Source organism: Chenopodium quinoa, unplaced genomic scaffold (assembly GCF_001683475.1).
Source record: "Chenopodium quinoa cultivar QQ74 unplaced genomic scaffold, ASM168347v1, whole genome shotgun sequence".
Lineage (NCBI taxonomy): Eukaryota > Viridiplantae > Streptophyta > Magnoliopsida > Caryophyllales > Amaranthaceae > Chenopodium > Chenopodium quinoa.
Window position 1 is genome coordinate 6,659,242 of NW_018743574.1, and position 26,318 is coordinate 6,685,559.

At 43.5% G+C, this 26,318-nt stretch overlaps 1 protein-coding gene across 2 annotated transcripts; it reads left to right on the top strand.

The window, feature by feature from the left end:
* Positions 1–749: 749 nt before the first annotated feature.
* Positions 750–24,342, top strand: LOC110682374 (FRIGIDA-like protein 3). Of its 2 annotated transcripts, XM_021858706.1 has the most exons (5): positions 750–1,013; positions 21,413–22,402; positions 22,621–22,781; positions 22,894–23,186; positions 23,292–24,342. In XM_021858706.1, the coding sequence occupies exons 2-5, from the start codon at positions 21,430–21,432 to the stop codon at positions 23,365–23,367; spliced, it is 1,503 nt and encodes a 500-aa protein (XP_021714398.1). In that variant the 5' UTR covers positions 750–1,013; positions 21,413–21,429; the 3' UTR covers positions 23,368–24,342. The 2 variants fall into 2 exon arrangements, with proteins under 2 accessions (XP_021714398.1, XP_021714397.1); XM_021858705.1 differs by having other exon boundaries at positions 22,894–24,342.
* Positions 24,343–26,318: the final 1,976 nt, after the last annotated feature.

The window sequence follows — 26,318 nt, forward strand, 5'->3', positions numbered from 1 at the left end:
AACAAAAGGGGGGAGAGAGAGAGTACTATGCAATTATTTTTACGTCCTTTAGAATAGGTCATTTTATTCGGTCCTTACTAAACCCTAACAACAAAACATTTTCTAAAAAAACAGGAATTTTATGATTTAGTACAAGTACATGTCTCTTATGTCAGATGATAATCTACCCATCACGACCCAAAAGCAATGTGATGGCTAGGTGGCTCGTGTACAAGTACAATTGAGTCGTGCAAGGCCAAGCCAACGTGCCTTAGATTAGACATATGTGACTTGATATGAAGATATAATGTTTGTACTTGTACCGTACTTATGCTAAATTTTAAAACTGATGTACTCGTATTTGAATGAAATATGAGCACATGTAAGCCCCTCGTGTTATAATGAGCTTGTGATGAGTGATGGGTCAAGCCTTCTTTTATGCCGATAGACCTTCATGTTCGCCCGATGTCCAAATGGGCCCGATCCATACCTAGCTCTATGTCCCTATCTACAATTGAAGCCATAAGAAATTCTTACGCCTAGACTAGAGATGATCAACATTGGCCCGACCCGAAAATTGGGAGGGTTTGGACAAGCATAAAAACGCTTTTTTAGATAAAAGCCCAAATCCAGCCCAAAAAGCCCATTTTGATTCGATAAACCCGCTACTTTTTTACAGGTTTGGGCACGAAAAATTATATTAAGGTCTAGCCCGACCTGATTTTTTATCACCTCTAGCCTTAACCAAGCGAAACGTGGAAGGAGGGAGAAGTATCATTTTGATATTGCACAAAGTACAAAACTGACAAAATTTGCTTAGTTGGAGAGCGGTGGTTGTTTGGCGAGGGTTAAAGATGTTCTAGTTCTACTGTTCGACCGAAACGCAAAACAAACAATAACGATTGTTCGTGAATCGTGATATTTCTAGGAACCACAAACTTCTCTCTGTTTTGCCTCATCAAAAATTCAAAACCTTATCTCTCTATTCGCTCAACCTTGAATCTCTGCTCGTTTCACATTTCTCTTATTTCCAGGTACGATTTTCTAATTAATCCTCTTTCTTGATTTTTTTAAATTTTTTTTTTTTATCATATAATCTGTTTCTGGCTTTCTGCTTAATCGCTTTGTCAAATTTGATTGTTTGAGGGAGTTTCATGGGGTTGGGTTGGATGCTAATTTGTTTAACAATGTATGAAATTAGAGAACTTTTTTGAAGAATTGAAATAATACCTCTTTTAAATTTAAACTAAATTGAATATTAAAGTTTGTGATTCTTGTACTTTTGAAGCTTATACATGTTTTAGGTTTAACATTTATAATGGTTGTAAGTTAGAAAAACGAGCAAATGCTTTTGGCAATCATGAAGGTGTTGAGTTCTACAATTGATGAATGTTGGAACATGTAGGTGTAGGTTTTACAATCTGCTAAGAAACTGCTCTATCGAGAAGTTATTTTACCGCTATGTATGGATATCGTGATCGTTTGGTGAGGCGAATAGGATTTACTAGTTAATCTCTGTTGTTTCGGATCAAAACAATCGAATCTCGGAAGATCCTTTTATCTTGAGGGAACTTGGTCTCGGTCCGAACGACGCAGGAGCCGAGGGTTTCCTGCACAACAAATACACGTAAACTAGCCTCGGGGGGGACGCCGAGGAAGGCCCCTCCGATGCTTAAGTCAGTATATTAGAGAGAGAAAGCTGTGCAAGAGTTTAGTTGCTTGAGGCTTTTTTGTCTTACCAAGAATTGACCAAATTGTTGGCTTTTATACCTTGGCTAATGAAGGAGGCGGATTGGGCCCGGAAGTCAGTTGGGCTGGGCCAAGCTGATTGGGCCGTTGACTGACCTTGACATGGCTTTGAGGATGTTGATTTTTGACTTTAGCACATTTGGAGAGTTGAGCCTTAACCTTGGGCTTTTAATTGGATCATTCAGTGACCAGGCCCAATTGGACTAAATTGGACCCAAACAACTTGCCCCCCAGACCCGATTTGGAAGGATGACGGGTCGGGTTTGATTTAATCAGAAAAGGAGGGAAGTGAATGATTTGTTAATCCAAAAATGTGAATTTAAACCGTAATTAACCCATGATTAATGAGATAACAACAGTTAATGTGGATGATTGCGGAAGTTGGATGGGTAGTGGGCGACTTAACTGCAAGGTCGTGTGTTTAACGGTTACTTAGTGGGGTGCTTGAGAGAAATTGAAACGCAGACTCCTTGAATTCCCATTTCTGGAGATATAAATAGAGGCGCGTCTTCTCTCCCCACTCACTCATCAACACAAACCCAGAATTCTCAAGAACGCTCAAGAGCCCGCATCAAAACTTCGCAAATTCCCCGAGCATTAAGCTTAGAAGCTGAGACTTGTCACTACCAATTCGTAAATCGGCGGCTTTTGCTTCAGATCAAGGTAAATTCCTTTGATTTTATTTCATCTTTCTTCGACTTTGCACTCTTTCCCCTTTTTCGACTTTTTCCTTCGAAATTCGTCAATGGTGAGGGGAGTTAGAGGTGGAGCCCGTGCTCCAAGAAGAGCAAGGCTAATCCCCGATCCCAGGGACAGGATTGGGACCTGGAATGGACGAAGGACAGAGTCTGACCCTGCTGAAGGGGTTAGGGCGACTCCCATTTCTTCGGCTCCTCCTCAGAGAACGGATGAGCCGAGTGCTTCTGGACGGGACGATGAAATTCCCGCTGTCCTTTGGGATATCCTCCCTGGGTTTTCAGAGTGGGAGAATGCCGAAGTCGCTTCGGCCATGATAAAGAACCGCCCCTACTCATGGTGGGTAGAGAACGCCGATCAATATCGATTTGCCGAGCAAATTGAGTTGCACTACGGCATTTTTGAAGCTGATGGATATTGGTGCCGAATGCCCTCAGCATCCGATAGAATCCATCGTCCACCCCCGGGGTATGTGGGGGTGTACACGAGACAGCTTCAGTATGGGCTGAGGTTCCCTTTGGACGTTTTCGTCCGAGACTTGCTGATCCATTACAACATTTCCCTGTGCCAGCTGACCCCCACCAGCATCCGAAGGGTAATGACGTACTTATGGGTCTGCAAGTTCTTCAGATACGTGCCGAACCTGCACTGCTTCAGAAAGCTCCATCGGCTAGTGCCAAATATTCAGAGTGGGCACGGAAGCCATGGTTCTGGGTGGTATCGGATTGAGTCCCGGCCCCAATACTTGACCATGTGGCCAAATGACTCTTCAGACAAGGACTGGAGAGGTCAATGGATTTGGGTTAGGGCACCCACGGAGCCGAGCCACCCTTACGTTTTCAGCGCTCCCCGGTATCTTGCCGAGCCGGATCCTGATATGGGAAGTTTAGGTCCTCCCGAAGATAGCGGGCCAGACCCGAACCTTAATCAGCAGAACATCTTCGGCAAGCTGCCGAACCGGGGAGGCAGCGGCCGAATGCAGCATATCCCGGAGACTTGGCTCCCCGATACGCACTATGTTTTCCAAGAGAATATGCTGGCAGCTGTCGGCCTCAGCCGAAAGTTTAGGGATGGTAATCTTCTTCGGCTGGGGCCGAGGCCTTTTAATTATCTCTTTTCTTCTTTCATTTTGCTTTCTTGTGATGTGCCGAACTAACTGAATTGACTTCTCCCCTTTTCTTTTTCAGAACGGGACGAGACCAACGTCGGCATTGATTACGCTCGCCTTGGCGTCAACCGAGAACGAGTCGTAACTGATCGGGCTCCCCCTATCACTGAACCAAGGCGCCGAGAGGTTCACCTAGACTCTTCCCACTTCCAAATTGAGGCTGTTGCTCTGTATCAGAGGCAGAAGCCTTGGTGGAAGAAGAGGGATCCCTTGTTTCAGCTGCTGGAAGAAGAAGCTGAAGCTGCCCGTACAGCCGAAGAGGTTGCACGGGTTATTGAAGCTTGTGAAGGTGGAGAAGGGTCCTCCAGAGTTGCTGAAGAAGCTGCGGCTAGGGCAGCTGAAGAAGACGAGGCTTTGCTGAAGACCTCGGTGAGCCTTTAGACTTAACTTTGTCTTTCTTCTTTTTTTTTTTTTTTTTTTTTTTTTACTCACACTCTTCTTCCCCCCTGTCTGTTACAGTCTGAAGAGAGTAACAGACACAGAGAAGGCAAAGCTCCTGTTCGTCCCGAAGATCAAATACAAGAGTCTTCAGACTCAGATATGGACGAGCAGCCCCTTCTGAAAAGGCGCCGAAGGATGGCCATCATCGGCCCTCATGACTTTCAGCCGAGGCCGATGACCATCGGCGTCGCAATAAGGGAACCTGAGGAAGGCAATGGATCGCCGAGGGTTCCCCAGCCAACACCCCAATCTCTTCAAAAGACCCCTCCGCCACCTCCTGAGATGGAGGTGGATCAGAGAACTCCTGAACCTAAGGGAGGGGTCCAAGAAGAAATCAAGGAGAGTGCTGCTGAGCACGAAAATAAAGATGCCGTGATGTCAAGTGCTGAAGGCTTCACGGCAGATATCGCAAGAGAGGTTGAGGCTTTCGTCCTCACCCCTGAAGAAGAGGAGGTCATAGTACTTGACTCCTCTGAGAAGGACGATGCTGAGACAACCAAAGCTAATCAAGCTCCATCGTCGTCCTTCCCTTCTTTCCAGACTCTGCATTCTGGAGAAATGGGTTTCTCGGCCCCCCGAATTCCAATCCCAGATCACATCTGGGACCTCATATGGGGTCAAAACCGAGAAGGAGCTGCAGCCTACTTCGGCAATTTTGCTGGCATGTCCGAAGTAGACAGGGCAAGGATCTGGTCGCTGAAGGCCACTGCTGGGATGGGCGAATCCAGTAGATCAGTTCCTGACCCAGCCAGGTCTAACCAACTGCTGATGATGCAGGTAATTTTCCTTGCCTTGATTTCTTTCTGAACTCAACCTTTCAGCTATTATTTTTTACTTTTTTAACTTGTGCCCCTGTTTTCAGTTCGTGCACAATCAGACTCTCACTGTAGAGCTGATAGATTCCCTACAAGATAGGGTGGACGCTGCTGTGTACGAAAGGAAGGTGGCTGAAGAGGAAGTTAAGCTTGCTAAGCTGAAGCAAGCAGCAGCTGAAGAGAAGCAGCAGGAGGTTGAGGAGTACGGTAAAAAAGCTGCCGAAGCTCTGAAAACCTTCTGCGATGCTATGGAGATGGAGGTTTTTCCCCCACTGATGGAAGGGGAAAAATTCCTCCAGGAGCATATGGGAGTGGACGTCTCCAAATTCAAGGCTGCTATTGAGAGCCGAATTCAAGAAGGAACTGCTGCACAAGCTGAAGTGCAGCAGCGTCTAGAGGCTCTTGAAGCCAGCCGAATGGCTGCTGAAGAGTTGCTCTTGGCCAAAGACGTCCAACTCTCAGAGGCTGCTGCTGCTGCTGAAGCTCAAAGAGCTAAGCTACAAGAGGCTGAGGATCAGCTCACTGCCAAGAAGGAAGAAATGGTCCAAGTTCAGGCCGAGGCTTCCCAGGTTCAGCAAGAGTTTACCGAGCTGAAAGGCTCCTCCTCCAAGCTCGTCGATGAGCTGAAGAGATCCGAGGAAGACTTGGAGGAGACGAAGAAGAAGTTGGCCGATGCTGAGGCTCTACTCAAAGTCCGTATCTATACCCAAGAAGAGTATGAAATGGGTTTTAGAAACGGGTTCAGAGTGTGCCGAAGGGTCTGCCTTCATGCTGAGCCGAAGCTGGACTGGTCCAAATGTGCTGAATGGGTCCAAGATCCCGAAGACCCTCACATGAAGTATGCCACTCCAATCGAAGCTGAAATCCTTAAGGCTGAGGAAGCCGAGGAAGAAGCTGAGAGGATGGAGTTGGAGGCTGAGCAGAGGGAAAGGGAGGCTCGGCAGAGTGCAAAGCCTGCTTCTTCTGCTGCTGGAGCTGAGACCACCATTGGGCCCAATGAAGCTGATCAGTCTGATCCTCAGGCTGAAGCATAGGAACTCGGGCAGTCGTCTTCAGAATCTTGCGGTTCATCATGCGCTCAACTTTAGACTTGCCGCTTTCTGAATTTTTGCCTTTTGTTTTTTTTTGCTTCAGCTTGCCTTATCGTACAACAGCTTATTATATTTTTATTTTGCCTGTACGTATTTCGGCAGCTGTTACTTTCCGCTTGTGGGCGGCTGCCGACTATTTTTGTAATTCAACATTTTTATTTCAAAGAAGTTCACTTTCTCAGCTTTCTTGTGTATTATTTTTTTTTTTCTTCGCTTTACCAGTCTTCGCACTTTACTGCTTTCTTTGAATGATCTTTCAAATATTTGCTAAGTGCAGAACTTCGGCTAGCGAGAATCATTTCTGCTGAGACTTCTTTTTGCCGTTTGTACTCGGATGTTTTCAACTTGTGAAAAAACTGACATAAGTATCAAACTTCGGCTGAGCTGAAGGGTATTAGATCAGTTGTGCCATTTCTCTATTTCCCTCTGCCCCCCCAGAAATCTGAAGATGAGGTCTTCTGAATTCTGGAATGGCTGATAATTTTTCTCGGCTAAGCCGAGGATCTTTGAACACTTTGCTTTATTTTCTACATCTGTTTTTAAAGTACTGATTTCCCACCTGAGAGTTTTCACTCTAGAGATGGTACTCTTGTGACACTTTCTTCAATTCATCCAAGGGAACAACTATCCGAAACACCATGCCGGGGCAGCAGTTTATCTGAAGTACGAGGCATCATCATGCAATACTTCAGAGTTGCAACTACCACCCGGAACTGATTCATCCGAAGTACAAGGCATCACTATGCAATACTTCGGGGCTTTATCAGTTCCTATTTTTTAGGCTATGTTTCGGATAAGTCTATGGCCTTTTTGCCCAAAGGAACAGCTTTTCCGAAGTACAAGGCATCACTATGCAATACTTCGGGCTTGTATCCTTTTTTGGCAGGTTTTACGGCTTGCCGAGGTACAAGGCATCATTATGCAATACCCCGGACAGCGCCGAATGAAACCTTGAATTTTTGAAAAACCGTAGAAAGCATAAAGACTTAAAGAATACACGCAATCTGAATGAATACTGGCTCGATGGCCTTTTTGTAAACAAAATCAGTGTACTTACATAGATTGTACTATCCGAAGGATTTACACATAGTATTTTTTGAGCACATCGGCATTCCAATGGTTTTTCAGCTCGGTGCCATCCATTTGTTTGAGTCTGAAGGTACCGGGCTGAAGCTCTTGATAAATTTCATAAGGTCCCTCCCAAGATGCTGAGAGTTTGCCATGAATGCGACTTTTTTGAACAGCTGCAGCATTCCTCAGAACTAAATCCCCAACTCTGAGAGGTCGTTGATAGACTCTTCGGTTGTAGGACTTGCTCATTCTGAGCTTGTGTGCAGCCATCCTTTCTCGGGCTAGATCTCTAATCTCGTCAAGGAAGTCGAGGGACTCTTTCATGAGCTGCTCATTTTCCTCGGCTGAGAAGAGATTCACTCGTAGGCTTTCTGAGCCCACTTCCACTGGAAGCACTGCTTCGGATCCATACACCAGCTGAAAAGGTGAATGCCCCGTTGCCTCCTTCTCGGTTGTCCGGAGTGACCAGAGGGTTCCCGGAAGTTCCTCTACCCACTTGGACTTTTGATCCTCTACTCTTTTTCTGAGAGCGTTAAGGATCTGTTTATTCGCGGCTTCGGCTTGGCCATTACTCTGAGGGTGGCAAACCGCGGAGTAAGCCAATTTTATCCCGAATTGATCAGTGTATCGGCGCAAGGGCAGGTTGTCAAACTGTCTGCCGTGGTCGAACACAAAAACTTTTGGGACGCCGAACCGAGTTATTATGTTCTGCCAGATGAACTGTCTGACAGTTTGCTCAGATATGCTTGAAGCAGCTTCCGCTTCAATCCATTTGCTGAAATAGTCGATTCCGACTATCAGCCACTTTCTTTTGTATGGGGCCTCGGGAAAGGGTCCCAGAATATCCAACCCCCATTGTGCAAATGGAAGAGGATTAAGAATTGGCTGGAGATCTAGGCATGGCCGATGGATTACCGGTGCAAATTTTTGGCATTTCTCGCATTTTCTGACCATGTTCTTTGCATCCGAGATCATTGTAGGCCAAAAATACCCTGCCCTGAGAGCTTTGTGGGCTAAGGTTCTCCCTCCTATGTGGTTTCCGCAGATGCCGAGGTGAATCTCTCGGAGAATATAGTCGGCATCCGTTGGACCCACGCATTTCAATAATGGAGCGGAGAAGGATTTTCTGAGGAGTTGGCCGCCGAAGACGAGGAATCGTGAACTGATCCGCTTTATCTTGGAGGCCGAATTCCTATCCTCGGGGAGCTCGCCCCTGAGTTTATAAGCCAGGATGTCATCCATCCAGCTCGGCTCGAGTGCAGCGCAGCAGATTGATATTGCTTCGGCTACACTCTTTTCTCGGCGCACCTCCACATAGACAGAACGGCTTAACTCAGTCAGAGTTGAGCTTGCAAGTTTGGAGAGTGCGTCTGCTTGAGCATTTTGACCCCTTGGGATCAGCTCTACTTCGAAAGATCTCAGCTTCGCAATTGTCGATTTGATCCTTGTGAGGTAAGCTGCCATTGAAGGCTCTTTAGCCTCATACTCCCCCCGGATCTGATTGGCGACCAGCTGAGAATCTGTCTTGAGGTAGACATGCTCGGCTTCCAACGATATGCACAGGTCTAAGCCAGCAATGGCTGCTTCATATTCGGCCTCGTTGTTAGAGGCTTTGAATGAAAATTTTAGTGCATACTCGAAGGTTTTGCCTTCGGGAGAGGTAATGACGACCCCTGCCCCCGAACCGTTCACGGTGGAGGACCCATCCGTGAAGACGGTCCAGATTTTCCTCCTTGCATCCAGAGTCTCCTGATAGGAGCACTCGGCCAAGAAGTCTGCCAAGGCTTGCGCCTTGATGGCTGTTCTCGGCTGATAACCGATACTGAACTCGGTGAGCTCGAAAGCCCACTTTGCTAGTCTACCGGATTTTTCAACCTTGCCGAGGACTTTCTCTAACGGCTGATCAGTTAGAACCGCTATTTGATGAGAATCAAAATAGGGTCGCAACTTCCGAGCAGCCACCACCACTGCATAAGCCACTTTTTCTAACAATGGGTAGCGCGTCTCGGCATCCGTCAGGGTGTGGCTGACGAAATAGATCGGCTGTTGAACTTTTTCTTCTTCCCTTAGCAGCACCGCGCTTACCGTGGCTGGACTGACCGCCACGTATAAGTATAGGATGTCTCCTACGACTGGCCTTGCCAGTGTTGGGAGTTGAGCCAGGTGTTCACGGAGCTGCTGAAAGGCTGACTTTTGTTCGTCTCCCCATTCAATGCCTTTTGAATTTTGGAGCTTCAGCGCCTTGAAGAAAGGGAGCCCTTTGTCTGAGGCTCGTGAGATGAACCTGGACAAGGCAGCCATTCTCCCGGCTAGACGCTGAATATCTCTTTTTGTCTTCGGCTCGGGGAGGTCTAAAGCAGCTTGTACTTTGGCGGGGTTTGCATCAATCCCCCTCTTGCTGACCATGAAGCCGAGGAACTTGCCTGACTTCACGCCGAAGACACATTTCTTCGGATTCAGCTTCATTTTGTATTTTCTGAGGGTGGCGAAGGTTTCGGCTAGGTCCGTGACATGATCTTTTTCTTTTATGCTTTTGACGATTGAGTCGTCAACATAAACCTCCATGTTTCGGCCTTTTTGCTCGGCGAAAACCTGATCAACCAACCTCTGATATGTTGCCCCCGCATTTTTCAATCCGAAGGGCATCATTCTGTAATTGTACAACCCGGAACTTGTTATGAACGCTGTTTTAGCTCGGTCCTCGGGGTGCATGAAGATCTGATGGTATCCCGAGAATGCGTCCATGAAACTGAGCAGAGCATGCCCGCTTGTCGAGTCGACCAGTTGGTCGATCCTCGGCAGCGGATAGGAGTCCTTGGGACATGCCCTATTCAGGTCCGTGAAGTCAACGCACATCCTCCAGTTACCATTTGCCTTCTGAACCATTACAACATTGGCCAGCCACTCCGGATACTGACAGGGTTCAATGAACCCAGCATCTAGGAGCTTATCGACCTCAGCTGCGATGTTCTGGTTCTTTTCGGCGGAGTAGTTCCGCTTTTTCTGCTTAATGGGTCGACTGGAGGGGTCGACATTAAGCCTATGGGAGACGAAGTCCGGATCAATCCCGGGCATTTCTGCGGCTGAGAAGGCGAACACGTCTCCACTGGCCCGTAGGAGTTGGACGAGTGCCGCACGGGTGTTTGGCTCCAGTGACGACCCGATGCTAACACATCTGTTCGGATCTCCTACGGTCAGTTCTATTGACTCGGTCAGGTCATCCGTCTCCATGCTCTTAGAGTTGGATTCCTCGAATTCCGGCCTGCTATCAATATTAGCAGACTTTCCTGACCGCGGCTGGCCATCAGAGTCGTTCGGCTCTGAGGCGGAGTCAGCCTTTTGGCCCCCATCAGATTTCTCGTTGTCTGGGGCTTCATTAGCCGAAACGTCTGAGCCTCTCGGCTTTTTGGCGTTTCGGTCCCGGTGCTTTTCCTCCCCATCGCCACGGTCGCCTCGGCGAGACGTGGATGGCTTGAGGTGATTGCATCGGCGGGCTTCTTTTTGACTGCCCTTTATTTTCTCGGAGCGTCCCTCGTCTGAAACGTATATCATGATTTGATGATACGTGGAGACGACTCCTTGAATGCCGTGAATGAGGGGTCTCCCCATGATCACGTTGTATGCAGATGGAGCATCTACGACCAAAAATTCGGCCATGATATTCCTAGCTGCTCGGCCTTCGCCGATGGTGACAGGAAGTGTAATCTTCCCGTCAGGATACGAGGAAGAGCCGTTGAATCCAGACACCGGGTAGGGTGCGGGGGCCAGGTGCTCGGCTCCCATCCTCAGCTGGTCGAACGCTCCTCGGAAGAGGATGTTCGCCCCGCTACCGCCGTCGACGAGGGTCCGCCAGACGTTGCGGTTGGCGATGCCCAGAATGATTACTAGTGGGTCATCGTGGGGGTATACCACCCCCTCACAGTCTTCGGCTGTGAACAGGATGTTCGGCGCCGGTGACTGGGACTGCCGAAGCTCAGCCAGATGAATCTGATGGGTTAGACCCCTCAGTTGGCGTTTGGCTGTGCCTCGCGAGATTCCCCCGGAAATAACTAGGATGTCGAGGGACTCCTTGCCCTGAGGTCCCTTATCCTTCTTCCGAGCGAAGTTGAGGTCCTGCCGAGAATCTTTTTCAGCTTTTTTCTCCTCGCGCCTGTCCGCGAGGTATTGGCTCAGGTACCCCTTGCGGACCAGATCCTCAATCTGGTCCTTCAGCTGGACGCAGTCCTCGGTGCGATGTCCGGGTGAGTCATGGAACTCGCACCACTGGTCCTTTCCCCTCGTCTGATGCCAGGGAGGCAACGGACGAGGTTTTTTGAATCTCCCCTCGTCCTTCGTCGTGCTGAAAATCTTAGCACGGGGAAGGGAGAGTGGAGTGTATGAATCGTACCTTCCCGTGTAGGGAAAGTGTCTTTCCTTCTTCGGCTCGGCAGCAGAGGACGGTTCTGAGGCCTTAGCCTTCCCTTTCCTCTGCGCCGAGACTTCGGGCTGCTGCCCTTTCGGCTTGTCAATTCTCGGACGAGAGTGAGACCTGGATCTGTTCCACTCCTCGGCTCGGATGAACCTATCCGATGCTTCCAAGGCTTCCTCCAGGGTCTGCGGGGGATGCATGACCATGAAGTCCAGGAACTTTCCAGCTTGGAGGCCGTTCCGTAGCGCGAACACGGCCAGGCCTTGATCCAGGCTTGTGATTCCGGATGACTCGTTGCTGAAGCGAGTCAGATAGTCGCGGAGGCTCTCGTCCTCCGCCTGCTGCAGACTCATTAGCTCTGCAGTGGTCTTCTCTCGGCGGTTGGCCGTAGAGAATTTGCTCTTGAACTTGTTGGAGAGGTCGTTCCAACCGGTTATGGAGCCTTCCTTGAGCCCTTTGGTGATCCAGGATTGGGCAACACCTTTGAGGGTCGTAGGAAAGTATTTACACCAGGTAGCCTCAGACCTCGGGTTCAGATACATGTGCCCCTCGTAAGAGGCAATGTGATCCTTAGGATCTGAGGTACCATCGTAAGTAATATGTGCCGGGATTTTGACCGTTGGCACATGCTCTTCCAGAATCCACTTCTGGAAGGGCGAGTTCGATGGAACCATGACCGCCTTCCCCTTGTACCCGGCCTCAGGGACCTCGCTCCCTCCTCTCTCAGAGGTGGAAGTGGTTTTCGTCCCCGGCTGATACAAGGTTGGGTGGGGTCCGGTATCCTCTGGGAAGGTGAGGCGGCTATGCACACTCACCTCCCTCGAACCCAAGCGTTCGTGAACGCTTTGGCGGGCGAATTCCGGGTCCTTGGAGGGCCCCATGGAATTCTGAGCTTCAGAGTGGTCAGAGGGTTGAGGGTTCCTCCTCCTCTCCTTACTGGAGTTTCGGGTGTCCCCTCGCCACCTCTGGCCGAGTTGTCTATGTGGTGGAACTTGTCCACCATCATCCTGACCGATCCTCCTTTTCAGGTTTCTCGGCTGGTGATCATCAGGCATCTGGATTGGAGCCCCTTGAGCTTTAAGGAACTCCATGCAGATGGCCACTGCTCTGGCCACTTCCTCGGTGGAGGGTCCGGAGGGAGGAGTCTCCCGCGGATGTGACCTGGATTGCACGCTATGGCGCGGCGGGGAGTTCCTCGCACCTGAGCCACTCGGTCTCGGGGATGGCCCCGGCTGCCGAGTGTGGTGCGAGGTGTTCTCCTCCTGGAGGCTAGGACCTCTTGAGGCTTCCCTTTCCGGAGAAATGGGGGCCTCCGATTCGGAAGAGGCTTGCTCCGGGGAGGGATAAACCGGCTGGCGTTCCCTCACCGTAATCCGGCCTCCTCCCTTCTTAGCCTTCTTGGAACTCTTTCCACTCTTAGTCATGGCGACTGCCGGAGTGTTTGATGACTGACGCGAAATTTAGTAGCGTTCCCCACAGACGGCGCCAAATTGTTTCGGATCAAAACAATCGAATCTCGGAAGATCCTTTTATCTTGAGGGAACTTGGTCTCGGTCCGAACGACGCAGGAGCCGAGGGTTTCCTGCACAACAAATACACGTAAACTAGCCTCGGGGGGGACGCCGAGGAAGGCCCCTCCGATGCTTAAGTCAGTATATTAGAGAGAGAAAGCTGTGCAAGAGTTTAGTTGCTTGAGGCTTTTTTGTCTTACCAAGAATTGACCAAATTGTTGGCTTTTATACCTTGGCTAATGAAGGAGGCGGATTGGGCCCGGAAGTCAGTTGGGCTGGGCCAAGCTGATTGGGCCGTTGACTGACCTTGACATGGCTTTGAGGATGTTGATTTTTGACTTTAGCACATTTGGAGAGTTGAGCCTTAACCTTGGGCTTTTAATTGGATCATTCAGTGACCAGGCCCAATTGGACTAAATTGGACCCAAACATCTGTGATTTTTGGAATGATGCAAGTCTCAATCCAAAAATCACTAATGCACTCCTACAAAACCCCTTTAGAATTCTTTAACTTAAGGCTATTCTATAGAGATATGCATATATTGAAATTAGCCTATCATAGTATCATTTGTTGCACGGCAACAAACCTGGAACCTCCCCTTTCCTGCCTCGCCCTAAAAGAATCCCCTTTAGAAGTATGTTGTATGTATAGCCGTGGACAGCCCGTGGTTAGAACTGTCAAAAGTTGACCAGACCCGAAATACCGACTCAAACCCGATTATTAACCAAACCATTCCCTAAAAATGGTGATCCAAACCCGACCTGACTCGAGCTGAAACCAACCCTAGACCCAAGTTGACCCGAGTATGTGAGACCCGAACCCGAACAGGACTGAATGGAGATGACCCGACCCGAATGTAACCCGTAAATTATTAACCTGAACCGAACCCGACTTGAACAGAAATTGACCCTAACCCGTCAAAACCCGAATTTAATTGACCTATTGTTCACTCGACCAATTATTAACCCAACCTAAACCCGACCCAAACCTGATAAGAAGTATGACCCAACTTAAATATGACCCAACCCAAACTCGACTTGCATAGGTTATGAAATTAATCCTAATTGACCCGACCCTCTCTTACCGACCCAAACCCGACCCGTTTACTCGAATTGACAACTCTACCCGAAACCTTAAAAATTTCTTAAAAACCGTGGATATTAGCCTTCAATTTTGAAATTTTTTGACTTTTTTTCACCCATAAATAAAAATCGTCGAAATGTTTACCATGGTCCCTAGTACCCTCTGGGAGTGCAATTGGGTGGGTGGAACAATCCAATTTACCTTTAAACGACCAATTTATCAGTTTACAATTTGCACCGATTTCATTAACTTAAGCCTACCACGAACATTTATGACAATATATAATGATCATATATGGTTCCAAACGACATTATATGACCCCGAGATGTATCCCCTTAAATCTCAATGATTTTCGACACCGAGCCTCAAAACATTCGAAATTTCTCAAAAAGCGTGGATATAAACCTTCAATTTTGGAATTTTTTGATTTTTTCGACCAGATATAAAAATTGTCGAAATGTTTACCAAGGTCCCTAATACCCTCCAGGAGTCCAAATGGGTGGGTGGAACCATCCAATTTGCCTTGAACGACCAATTTACCAGGTTACAACTTGCACCGATTTCATTAATTCAAGCCTACCACGAACATTTATGACAACAAATAATAATCATATATACTTCCAAACGACACCATATGACCCCGAGATGTATTCCCTAGAATTTCAAGACTTTTCTAAAAAAGCGTGGATATAGCATTCAATTTTTGAATTTGTTGACTTTTTATCGTACGGAATAAAATTGCCGAAATTTTTACCATAATCTCTAATACCCTTCGAGAGTCCAATTGGGTTGGTGAAACCATTCAATTTGCTTTTAAACAGCGAATTTACCGGTTTACAACTTGCACCGATTTCATTAACTCAAGCCTACCACAAACATTTATGACAACATACAATGAACATATATGGTTCCAAACGACATTATATGAACCCGAGATGTATCCCCTAAAATCTAAAGGCTTTTCGACACCGGGCTCCGAAACCTCCAAAAATTTTCAAAAAGCGTGGATCTAGCCTTTAATTTTGGATTTTTTTTGCTTTTTTTTTTGCTCGAAAATATAAATTTCCGAAATGTTTACCGTGGTCCGTAATATCCTCCGGGAGTCCAATTGGGTAGGTGGAACTATCGTATTTGCCTTTAAACGGCCAATTTACCGCTTTACAACTTGCATCGATTTAATTAACTCAAGCCTAATACAGACATTTATGACAACATATAATGATCATATACGGTTCTAAACGACATTATATGACCCCGAGATGTATCCCCTAAAATCCCAAAACTTTTTGACACTGGGCCTCGAAATATTTCACATTTCTCAAAAAGCGTGGATTTCAATTTTGTAATTTTTTTGACTTTTTTTCGCCTCGAAATAAAAATTTGCCAAAATATTTACCATGGTCTCTAATGCCCTCCGGAAGTCCAATTGGATGAGTGGAACCATCCAATTTGCTTTTAAACGACCAATTTACCGGTTTACAACTTGCACCAATTCATTAACTCAAGTTTACCACGAACATTTATGAAAACAAATAATTATCATATATGGTTCCAAATGACATTATAAGACATGGAGATGTATTTCCTAAAATCTCAAGTCTTTTCGACACCGGGTACTGAAAGCTCCAAAATTTCTCAAAAAACGTGGATATTAGCTTTCAATTTTGAAATTTTTTGACTTTTTTTCACCCGAAAATAAAAATTTCTGAAAAGTTTACCATGGTCTCTAATACCCTCCGGGAGCCTAATTGGTTTAGTGGAACCATCCAATTTGCCTTTAAACGACCAATTTACCGGTTTACAACTTGCTCTGATTTCATTAATTCAAGCTTACCACGAACATTTATGACTACATATAATAGTCATTTATAGTTTCAAACGGCATTATACGACCTCAATATGTATCCACTAAATTCTCATTTCTTTTGGACACCAGGCCCTCGAAACCTTCGAAAAGCCTTCAATTTTGGAATATTTTCACTTTTTTTTCGCGCGGAAATAAAAATTGCCCAAATGTTTACCATGGTTCCTAATATTCTCCGGGAGTCCACTTGGGTGGGTGGAACTATCCAATTTACCTTTAAACGACCAATTTACCGATTTATAACTTGCACCGATTTCATTAACTTAAGACTAACACGAACACTTATGACAACAAATGATGATCATATAGGGTTCCAAACGGAAATATATGACCCTGAGATTTATCCCTAGACTTTTCGACACCGGGCCCCGAAACCTCCAAAATTTCGCAAAATGCGTGGATATTAGACTTCAATTTTGGAATTTTTTAACTTTTTTTTAATTCGAAAGTAAAAATTGCTTAAATGTTAACCATGGTCCCTAATACTCTCCGGGAGTCCACTTGGCTAGGTGTAAGTGTGTAACCATCCAATTTGTATTTAAACAGCAAAGTTACCGGTTTACAACTTGTACCGATTTTAATAACTCAAGCCTACAGCGAACATTTATGACAACAAATAATGATCATATATGGTTTCAAACGACATTATATGACCCCGAAATATATTCCCTAAAATTCCAAAACTTTTCGACACCGAGACCTGAAACCTCCAAAATTTCTCAAAAATCGTGCATATTAGACTTCAATTTTGGAATTTTTTAACTTTTTTCGCCTGTAAATAAAAATTGATGAAATGTTTACCATGATCCCTAATACCCTTTAGGAGTCCAATTGGGTGGGTTGAACCATCCAATTTGCATTTAAACGGTCAATTTACCGATTTACAACTTGCAACGCTTTCATCAAGTTAAGTCTTCCACGAACATTTATTTCAACATATAATGATCATATATAGTTCCAAACGACATTATATGATCCGAGATTTATCCCCTAGAATTTCAAGACTTTTCGACACCGGGCCCCGAAACCTCCAAAATTTCACAAAATGCGTGGTTATTAGACTTCAATTTTGAGATTTTTGACTTTTTTTCGCTCGTAAACAAAAATTGTCATAATGTTTACAATGGTCCCTAATACCCTCCGGGAGTCCATTTGTTTAGGTGCAACCATTCAATTTGTTTTTAAACAGTCGAGTTAATGGTTTACAATTTGCACCGATTTTATTAACTCAAGCCTACAACAAACATTTATGACAAAAAATTATGATCAAATATGGTTTTAAACGGCATTATATGACCCCGAAATGTGTTCTCTAAAATCTCAAGGCTTTTGGCCCCGAAACCTTTAAAATTTCTCAAAAAGCGTGGATATAAGCCTTCAATTTTAAAATATATTGACTTTTTTTCGCCCGGATATAAAAATTGCCGAAATGTTTACCATGGTCCCTAATAATCTCCGGGAGTCCAATTGGGTGGGTGGAACCATCCAATTTGCCTTTAAACGACTTATTAACCGGTTTACAACTTGCACCGATTTCATTAGATTAATCCTACCACGAACATTTATGACAACATATAATGATTATATATGATTCCAAAAGGCATTATATGACCCCGAAATGTACCCCTTTAATTTTCAAGGCTTTTCGACACCGGGCCACGAAATCTCAAAAATTTCTCAAAAAGCGTGAATTATAGCCTTCAATTTTGGAATTTTTTTTTGACTTTTTTTCGCCCGTAAATAAAAATTTCCGAAATGTTTACCATGGTCCCTAATAACCTTTGGGAGTCCAATTGGGTGGGTGGAAGTGTGAAACCATCCAATTTGCCTTTATACAACTAATTTTCCGGTTTACAACTTGCATCGATTTCATTAATTCAAGCCTACCACGAACATTTATGACAATAAATAATGATTACGTATGGTTCCAAACGACATTATATGACCCCGAGATGTATTCCCTAGAATTTCAAAACTTTTAGACACTGGGTTCTGAGACTCCAAAATTTTTCAAACTTCAATTTTTGAATTTTTTGACTTATTTTCGCCCAAAATAAAAATTGCTGAAATTTTTATCATGATCCCTAATACCCTCTAGAAGTCCAATTGGGTGGTGGAACCATCCAATTTGCCTTTAAACGGCCAATTTACCGGTTTACTTACATCGATTTCATTAACTCAAGCATACCACGAACATTTATGACAACATATAATGATCATATATGGTTCCAAACGGCAATATATGACCCCGAGATGTATCCCCTAAAATCTCATTGCTTTTCGACACTAGGCCCTTAAACCTATGAAATTTCTAAAAAAGCGTGGATATTAGCATTAAATTTTTGAAATATGTGACTTTTTTTTCGCTCGGAAATAAAAATTGCTAAAATTTTTACCATATCCTTTGGGAGTCCTTTTGGGTGGGTGGAGCCATCCAATTCGTCTTTAAATGACTAATTTACCGGTTTATAACTTGCACTGATTTCATTAAATCAAGGCTACCATGAACATTTTTGACAACATATAATGATCTTATATGGTTCCAAATGGTATTATATGATCCCGAGATGTATCTCCTAAAATTTCAAGGCTTTTAGGCACCGGACCCTGAAACCTCTAAAATTTCTCAAAAAGCGTGGATATTAGCCTTTAATTTTGAATTTTTTTGACTTTTTTTCGCCCACAATTAAAAATTGCCGAAATGTTTATCAAGGTACCTAATACCCTTCGGAAGTCCAATTGGATGGATAAACCATCTAATTTGCCTTTAAACGACCAATTTATCGGTTTACAACTTGCACCGATTTCATTAGATCAAGACTATTACGAACTTTAATGACAACATATATTGATCATATATGGTCCCAAACGGCATTATATGACCCTGAGATGTATCCCCTAAAAATCTCAAGGCTTTCGACACCGAGCTTCGAAACCTCCAAAATTTTTGAAAAAAGCGTGGATCTTAGCCTTCAATTTTGGAATATTTTGACTTTTTTTCGCCCTGAAATAAAAATTGCCGAAATGTTTAACGAAATGTTTACCATGATCCCTAATACCCTTTGAGAGTATAATTTGGTGGGTGTAACCATCCAATTTGCCTTTAAACGACCAATTTAACGATTTTCTTGCACCGGTTTCAGTAAATCAAGCCTACCACGAACATTTATGCCAACATATAATGATCATATATGGTTCCAAACGGAATTAATGACCCCGAGATGTATCCCCTACAATCTCAAGTCTTTTCGACACAAAACCTACAAAATTTATCAAAAAGCGTGGATATTAGCATTCAATTTTGGATTTTTTTGACTTTTTTTCGCCTGGATATAAAAAATTTCGAAATGTTTACCATGGTCCTAATACCTTCCGGGAGTCCAATTGGGTTGGTGGATCCATCTAATTTGCCTTTAAACGGCCAATTTACCGATTTTCAACTTGCACCGATTTTATTAACTCAAGCCTACCACGAACATCTATGACAACATATAATGATCATATATGGTTCCAAACGGCATTATATGACCCCCAAATGTATTCCCTAAAATCTCATGACTTTGCGACACCGGGCCTTGAAACCTCCAAAATTTCTTAAAAAGCGTGGACAATAGCCTTTAATTTTTGAAATATTTGACTTTTTTTCGCCCGGAAAAAAATTGTCAAAATGTTTATTATGGTCCATAATATCCTCTGGGTGGGTGGAACCATACAATTTGTCTTTAAATGGCCTATTTACCTGTTTACAACTTGCACCGATTTACCGGTTTACAACGGCCAATTTAATTAACTTGCACCGAACCCTACTTGAACCGAAATTGACCCAAACCTGTTTTAACCCGTCAAAATCCGAATTTAACCCAACTTATTACTAACCTCATTTCAACCCGACCTGTTCCTAACCCGACCCGAATTTAACCCAACCTATTATAAACCCGACCTGAAATCAACCCGACTTGTTATTGACCCGACCCAAATTAAACCCGATTATTAATTACCCGACCCAAAAATTCAACCCGATCTGTTACTAACTCGACTTGAAATTAACACGACTTGTTATTGACCAGACCTAAATTCAACCCAAGTTATTCATAACCCGATTTTAAATCACCTTAAGTGCAATTTTTACCACCTTATTATTGTTGATCAAAGCATTTTATCTAGGTTGACCAAGTCGGTCCACGCCAGCAAAAGAAAGGAGCATCATCCTCAAATTTAAGAGTTAAATATAGTATATATTTGTTGTATGGTTAAAGGAGATAATTATCTTCCTAAATTAAGACTATAGTTCCCTAGTATATTGCCATATATATTATAGTCAAGGGAAATAATTAGCTTGATAAAAATAATAATTATCTATTTATAGTTAGTTGAACCCGAATATGACCTGACTTGGAAATGACCTGACTTGATAGTAATTTGCAAATTATTGACTTGAACATAACCCGACTTGAATCCGAGAATGACCTCACTCTGAAATGACCCAACCTGATTATAACCTGCAAATTATTGACATGAACTGAACCCGACTCAAATCCGAGAATGATCCGACCTGATTCTAACCCGCAAATTATTGACTTGAACTTAACCCGTCTCGAACCCGAGAATTACCCTAACCCGTGAAAACCCGAATTAAACCCGACCTATTGTTCACCCGACCCGAATGTAACCCGACTTGTTATTAACCCGACCCAAACCCGATAAAGAGTATGACATGACGTGACCCGACTCAAGCATGACCCAAACCAAATGCGACCCGCATAAGTTATGGAATTAATCTGAATTGACCAGACCCGAGTTGACCCGACCCACTCTTACCCGACCCAAACCCGACCCGTTTACCCGAATTGACAGCTCTAGCCGTGGTAGTGGTTTATCGGGTTGAATATAGAGAAACACCTTGGTAATGACTTAGTGTGATTAGGGATTGTGGAGGTGAAATTTTATTTTTCTTCCTAAAATTTTTTATGGCTAGTTTGGTAGCATAGAAATGGCCGAGGTGTTCATTTGTCTAGTTAGGCCAATATCATAATATTTTTACTTAGGGTAATTAAAATGTTATTCAAATAGGCATGTGAGTGGTTAAAGAGTGGTGAAAATGAGGATAGAGATTTTTTGAAGAATCAAGTTTTCTGACAATAGTTGCACCAACTTCCATTAATGATCCTTGGCTTCTTTGCACACATATAGATGATGTAGTTTAAAAAAAAGTTGGTTAATTACTTTGTTCCTCATTGTTAAAACTATATAGGCTCAACATAAAATAAACAAGTTAAACGATAGAACCATAACCTTGCCTATTTAGAGGGAATATCGATGGTTCATGCTTTAGTGATCAGGTAGAATATAATCAGCGGCCAATTAAGCCTAAATATAGGTGTTTAGTACACAGCTGGAAATAAATTTCTTTTTAGTATAATGATGTGACATCTGATGAAGTAATGAAAGTTATGGTGTGTAAGGAAAATATATTTGCATTCTTGTATTTAATATATTCATGCATCTTGTGTTTTTATATGGATTATCTTATTGCAGCCCTGGCTAACGGTTAAATGGGTGATAGAGAAGAAATGGTTGAGATAAATATGACATCCTCTGTCGAGTTGAGCTCATCTCTGCTAGAACAACTAGAGGAGGCATTAATTGAGCTGGAAACTCATAACGCTGCTTTCAGTACTCAGGTTCCATGGAATGATGCACATTTCCGTAACTTGGAGTCAAGGACGAAGAAGACATTTGAAGAACTTGAAGCCAAAGAGAAGGATTTCACAGCTAGGGAATCTCACTATCACATGCTTTTTGCTGAGAAAGAGGCAGAAGTTGTGGCTAAGGAGCAAGATTTGTTAGATCAGGTACAGGAACTAAAAGATGCTGCTGTGGCTGCCATCACTAAAGCTAGGGAAAACCATAAGGTAAGCAGCTTTGTTGATGATGAAAATGCATCAATTGACACCCAAGAACGGAAACCTCCTCATAAAATGGGGGGAAATGTTGAAGGTGTTGCTGCCAAGGTTAATCCTTGTGCAGAGCTGACTCAATTTTGTGAGCAGATGGATTCCATAGGACTTTTGAAATTTGTTATGGAGAACCTAGAAAACCTTTCCTCTCTTTGGAAGGAACAGCTGTCAGTCGCACTCGGTATTGCGACTGAGCCAGCATGTTTGGTGCTTGATGCACTGGCGGGATTTTCCCCTCCCAAAGAAATGACCCAAGAAGTGGATCTTAGAGATGCTGCCCTTCATGGCATGCGTCAGTCTTGTCTAATCCTTATGGAAGCCTTGTCTGCCTTTCTGTCTAAGGCTGACTGTGACACTGATAGCTTTCTTAACCCTGAAACCCAGCAGCAGGCGAAAGTTATTGCCAATGTGTGGAAACTTAAATTGGCTGGGGAAAGCATTAATGCTGCCAATGAAAATTCATTGGAAGCAGAGGGGTTTTTGCACTGCAAGTATGTTCTTGCAGTTGCTCATCACAGGCAGGCAACTGAGCTCTGCCGCTATCTTGGTTTGACACAAAAGATACCAGGTTGGTATTCTTTCAACCGTCCTGTCTCTGAAGATTGGAAAAGATATGCGTCAATGTTCTTTATAGGTTTATTCCCCCAAGTAATGTAGTCTGTTTTGTAGGTATATGGCATATTTATTGTTTAAAGTGCTAAGTGCCTATCTATTGTTTAACTGTTAAAAGTTGCTACTCTTCAGAACTCAGAAGTGTACCCATTTGAGCTCTTAAATCTTTTGCAGGTTTGGTTGATACGCTGATAAGTAATGGGAGGCAAATTGATGCAGTACATTTTATTCATGCTTTCAAGCTCTCTGAGGCTTTCCCTCCTGTTCCTCTTTTGAGAGCATATTTGAAAGAGCTTAGGAGAAACTCACAAGGAAATGGCAGTGCTGCCTTACAGGTATTAACACATTGATAAAAAGAAGTAATTTATCATTATAGCTGTATTTAGAACCATCTATGAGGTTTTCGTTGGCAGCTTCTGACAGCTGAAATTTCTGTGTCACATTCAGAATGACTACAATGCTCGAGAACTTGAAGCATTGAGGGCAGTCATTGCGTGTGTGGAACAATATAAACTTGAAGCTGACTACCCTCTTGATCCACTCCATAAAAGGGTTGCTCAGCTAGACAAATCTGTCAGAGGTGATACTAAGAGGACAGCTGAAACCGGTTATCACCAACATCATAAAAAGCCGAAAGGTGATAGAGGATTCCAAGGCCAACGAGCTCGGGGCTTTGGTCGTGGGAGACATGGCCCACCACCAAGGGCATCATATACGGGAGTAACTGGACGACCAGAGAGGTACAATCCTGCTTTCCCAACTCCTCATAGCTTTACCGTTACTGCTCAACTTCCTTATGCTGCTCAAGCCACTGATCAAAGATTATATTATCCGCAAGATACCAGGCCCAGAGGCCCGTATTCTCCTGCTGCCCCTAGCTATGGCTCTAATATGCAACCATCACACCAGCCATATGCCTAAGATTCAAATGGCATTAGATCCAACTTAGTCTAGCTTTAATTGATTATCAAAGGATTTTAGGCAAGCAGTTACGTGGTGTTAGGAAGGTGCATTTAGTATCAGATCACTGCTGAGCCATTACTCTAAGGGTTGTGGTTCACTGCTGCGCAAGCAGTAACGTGTTGTTAGGGGGCTATAGTTTGTGTTATTTTCATCTATGTTAAAAGGTTTTTGCATATTGCCTTATGTTTAAATATTATACCCTCAGATTGTTATTACAGCCCCTGTATCTTCTTGTAAGTTTGCTAGTTGCAAATTCTCTCTGTAAGTGTTTATTACTCCGTATTTTTTTAACAACGGAAGCATTTATATCGTGAAGTTGCAATTTCCATGTGAAAAGGAGCTTTGTACGCAAAGGCACATGCTCTTTTACAAACTTCCTGAAATGAAGTGGATAATAAATATTGGGGTATATCATCGCCTTTTTTTTTTTTTTTTTTTTTTTTTTTTTTTACCAGTATCGAGTAATATACTAGTAGCGAGTTGGAGTTTGCAATGTTATTCTACAAGGTTATATCCTGACGTGCACAAATGCAAAGTGTAGTGTCTGAGTTGTATCTGCTTTGTGCTATTGTCTGGTGAGCCATTTTCGAGTTCATATATCAGGCTGATATGACCTAGTACCTAGAGCTGTCAATTCGGGTAAACGGATTGGTTTTGGGCCAGGTAAGAGTGGGTTGGGTCAACTTGGGTCGGAACAATTCAGATTAATTTCATAACCTATGCGAGTCGGGTTAGGGTTGGGTCATGCTTGAATCGGGTCACGTCGAGTCATGCTTTTTATTAGGTTTGGGTTAATAACAGGTCAGGTTACATTCGGGTCGGGTGAACAACAGGTCGGGTTTAATTCGGGTTTTCACGAGTTAAAACGGTTTAGGATAATTCTCGGGTTCAAGTCGGGTTCGGTTCAAGTCAATAATTTGCGGGTTAGAATCAGGCCGGGTCATTCTCAGGTTTCAGTCGAGTTCGGTTCAAGTCAATAATTTGCGATTATAATTAGGTCGGGTCATTTTCAAGTCGGGTCATTCTCGGGTTCAAGTCGTGTTCGGTTCAACCGTTCAAGCCAATAATTTGCGGGTTATAATCTGGTTGGGTCATTTCCAAGTAGGGTCATTCTCGGATTCAACGGTCGGGCTATCGAACACGGAGTCAGAAGTGAATGACGAGTCGGACCAATCTGCGAGGGTTATGTTCAAGTGAATAATTTGTAGGTTACAATCAAGTCGAGTCATTTCAAAGTCAGGTCATATTCGCATTCAACTAACTATAAATAGATAATTATCATTTTTATCAAGCTAATTATTTCCTTTGACTATAATATATATGACAATATACTAAGGAACTATAATCTATAATTTAGGAAGATAATTATCTCCTTTGACCATACAACAAATATATACAATATTTAACTCTTAAATTTGAGAATTATGCTCCTTTCTTTTGCTGGCCTAGACCGACTTGGTCTCCCAAGACAAAATGCTTTGATCAACAATAATAAGGTGGTCTAAATTGCATTTAAGGTGATTTGAAATCGGGTCGGGAACAATTTGGGTTGAATAGGTCGGGTCAATAACAAGTCGTGTTAATTTCGAGTCGGGTTAGTAACAGATCGAGTTGAATTTTTGGGTTGGGTAAGTAATAGGTATTGTAAAATTCAGGTTGGGTCAATAACAAGTTGGTTTGAATTTGGGTTAAGTCAATAACAAGTAAGGTTGATTTCGGGTCGGGTTTGTAACACGTTGGGTTAAATTCGGGTCGGGTTGAATTCAGGTCAAGTTAATAACAAGTCGGGTTAAATTTGGGTTTTGACGGGTTAAAACAGGTTTGAGTCAATTTCGGTTCAAGTCGGGTTCGGTGCAAGTTAATTAAATTGGTCGTTGTAAACCGGTGCAAGTTGTAAACCGGTAAATTCGCAGTTTAAAAGCAAATTGAAGGGTTCCACACACCCAACTGGACTCCCGGAGGGTATTAGGGACCATGATAAACATTTCAGCAATTTTTATTTTCGGCGAAAAAAAGTCCAAAAAATAAAAAATTAAAGGCTAATATTCACGCTTTTTGAGAAATTTTGGAGGTTTCGGGGCCCAGGGTCGAAAAGTCTTGAAATTATATGGGATACATCTCAGGGTCATATAATTCCGTTTGGAACCATATATGATCATTATTTTTTGTTATAAAGGCAAGTTGGAGGGTTCCACCCATTCCATTGGACTCCCGGAGAGTACTAGGGACCATGGTAAACATTTCGGCAATTTTTATTTCCGGGCGAAAAAAATCAAAAAATCTCAAAATTGAAGGCTAATATCCACGCTTTTTGAGAAATTTTGGAGGTTTCGGGGCCCAGTGTAGAAAAGTATTAATATTTAGGGGATATATCTTGGGGTCATATAATGTCGTTTGGAACCATATATGATCATTATATGTTGTCATAAATGTTCGTAGTAGGCTTGACTTTATGAAATCCGTGCAAGTTGTAAACTGGTAATTAAATTGGTTGTTTAAAGGTAAATTGAATGGTTCCACCAACCCAATTGGACTCCCAGAGGGTAGTAGAGACCATGATAAACATTTCGGCAATTTTTATTTTCGGGCGATAAAAGTTCAAAATTCCAAAATTGAAGACTAATATCCACACATTTTGAGACATTTTGGAGGTTTCGGGGCCCGGTGTCGAAAAGTCTTGAAATTTTAGGAGATACATCTTGGGGTCATATAATGCTATTTGGAACCATATATGATCATTATTTGTTGTCATAAATGTTCGTGATAGACATGAATTAATGAAATCGGTGCAAGTTGTAAATAGGTAAATTCACCATTTAAAGTTAATTTTGATGGTTCCACCCACCTAATTGGACTCCCGATGGGTATTAGGGACCATAGTAAACATTTCGGCAATTTTTATTTACGGG

Excerpts from the sequence above, each read along its gene's own strand:
- LOC110682374 (XM_021858705.1), top strand. The coding sequence starts at position 21,430 with ATGGGTGATAGAGAAGAAATGGTTGAGATAAATATGACATCCTCTGTC. Across the intron at positions 22,403-22,620 it reads TTTGACACAAAAGATACCAG|GTTTGGTTGATACGCTGATA; the intron begins GTTGGTATTCTT and ends AATCTTTTGCAG. Across the intron at positions 22,782-22,893 it reads ATGGCAGTGCTGCCTTACAG|AATGACTACAATGCTCGAGA; the intron begins GTATTAACACAT and ends TGTCACATTCAG.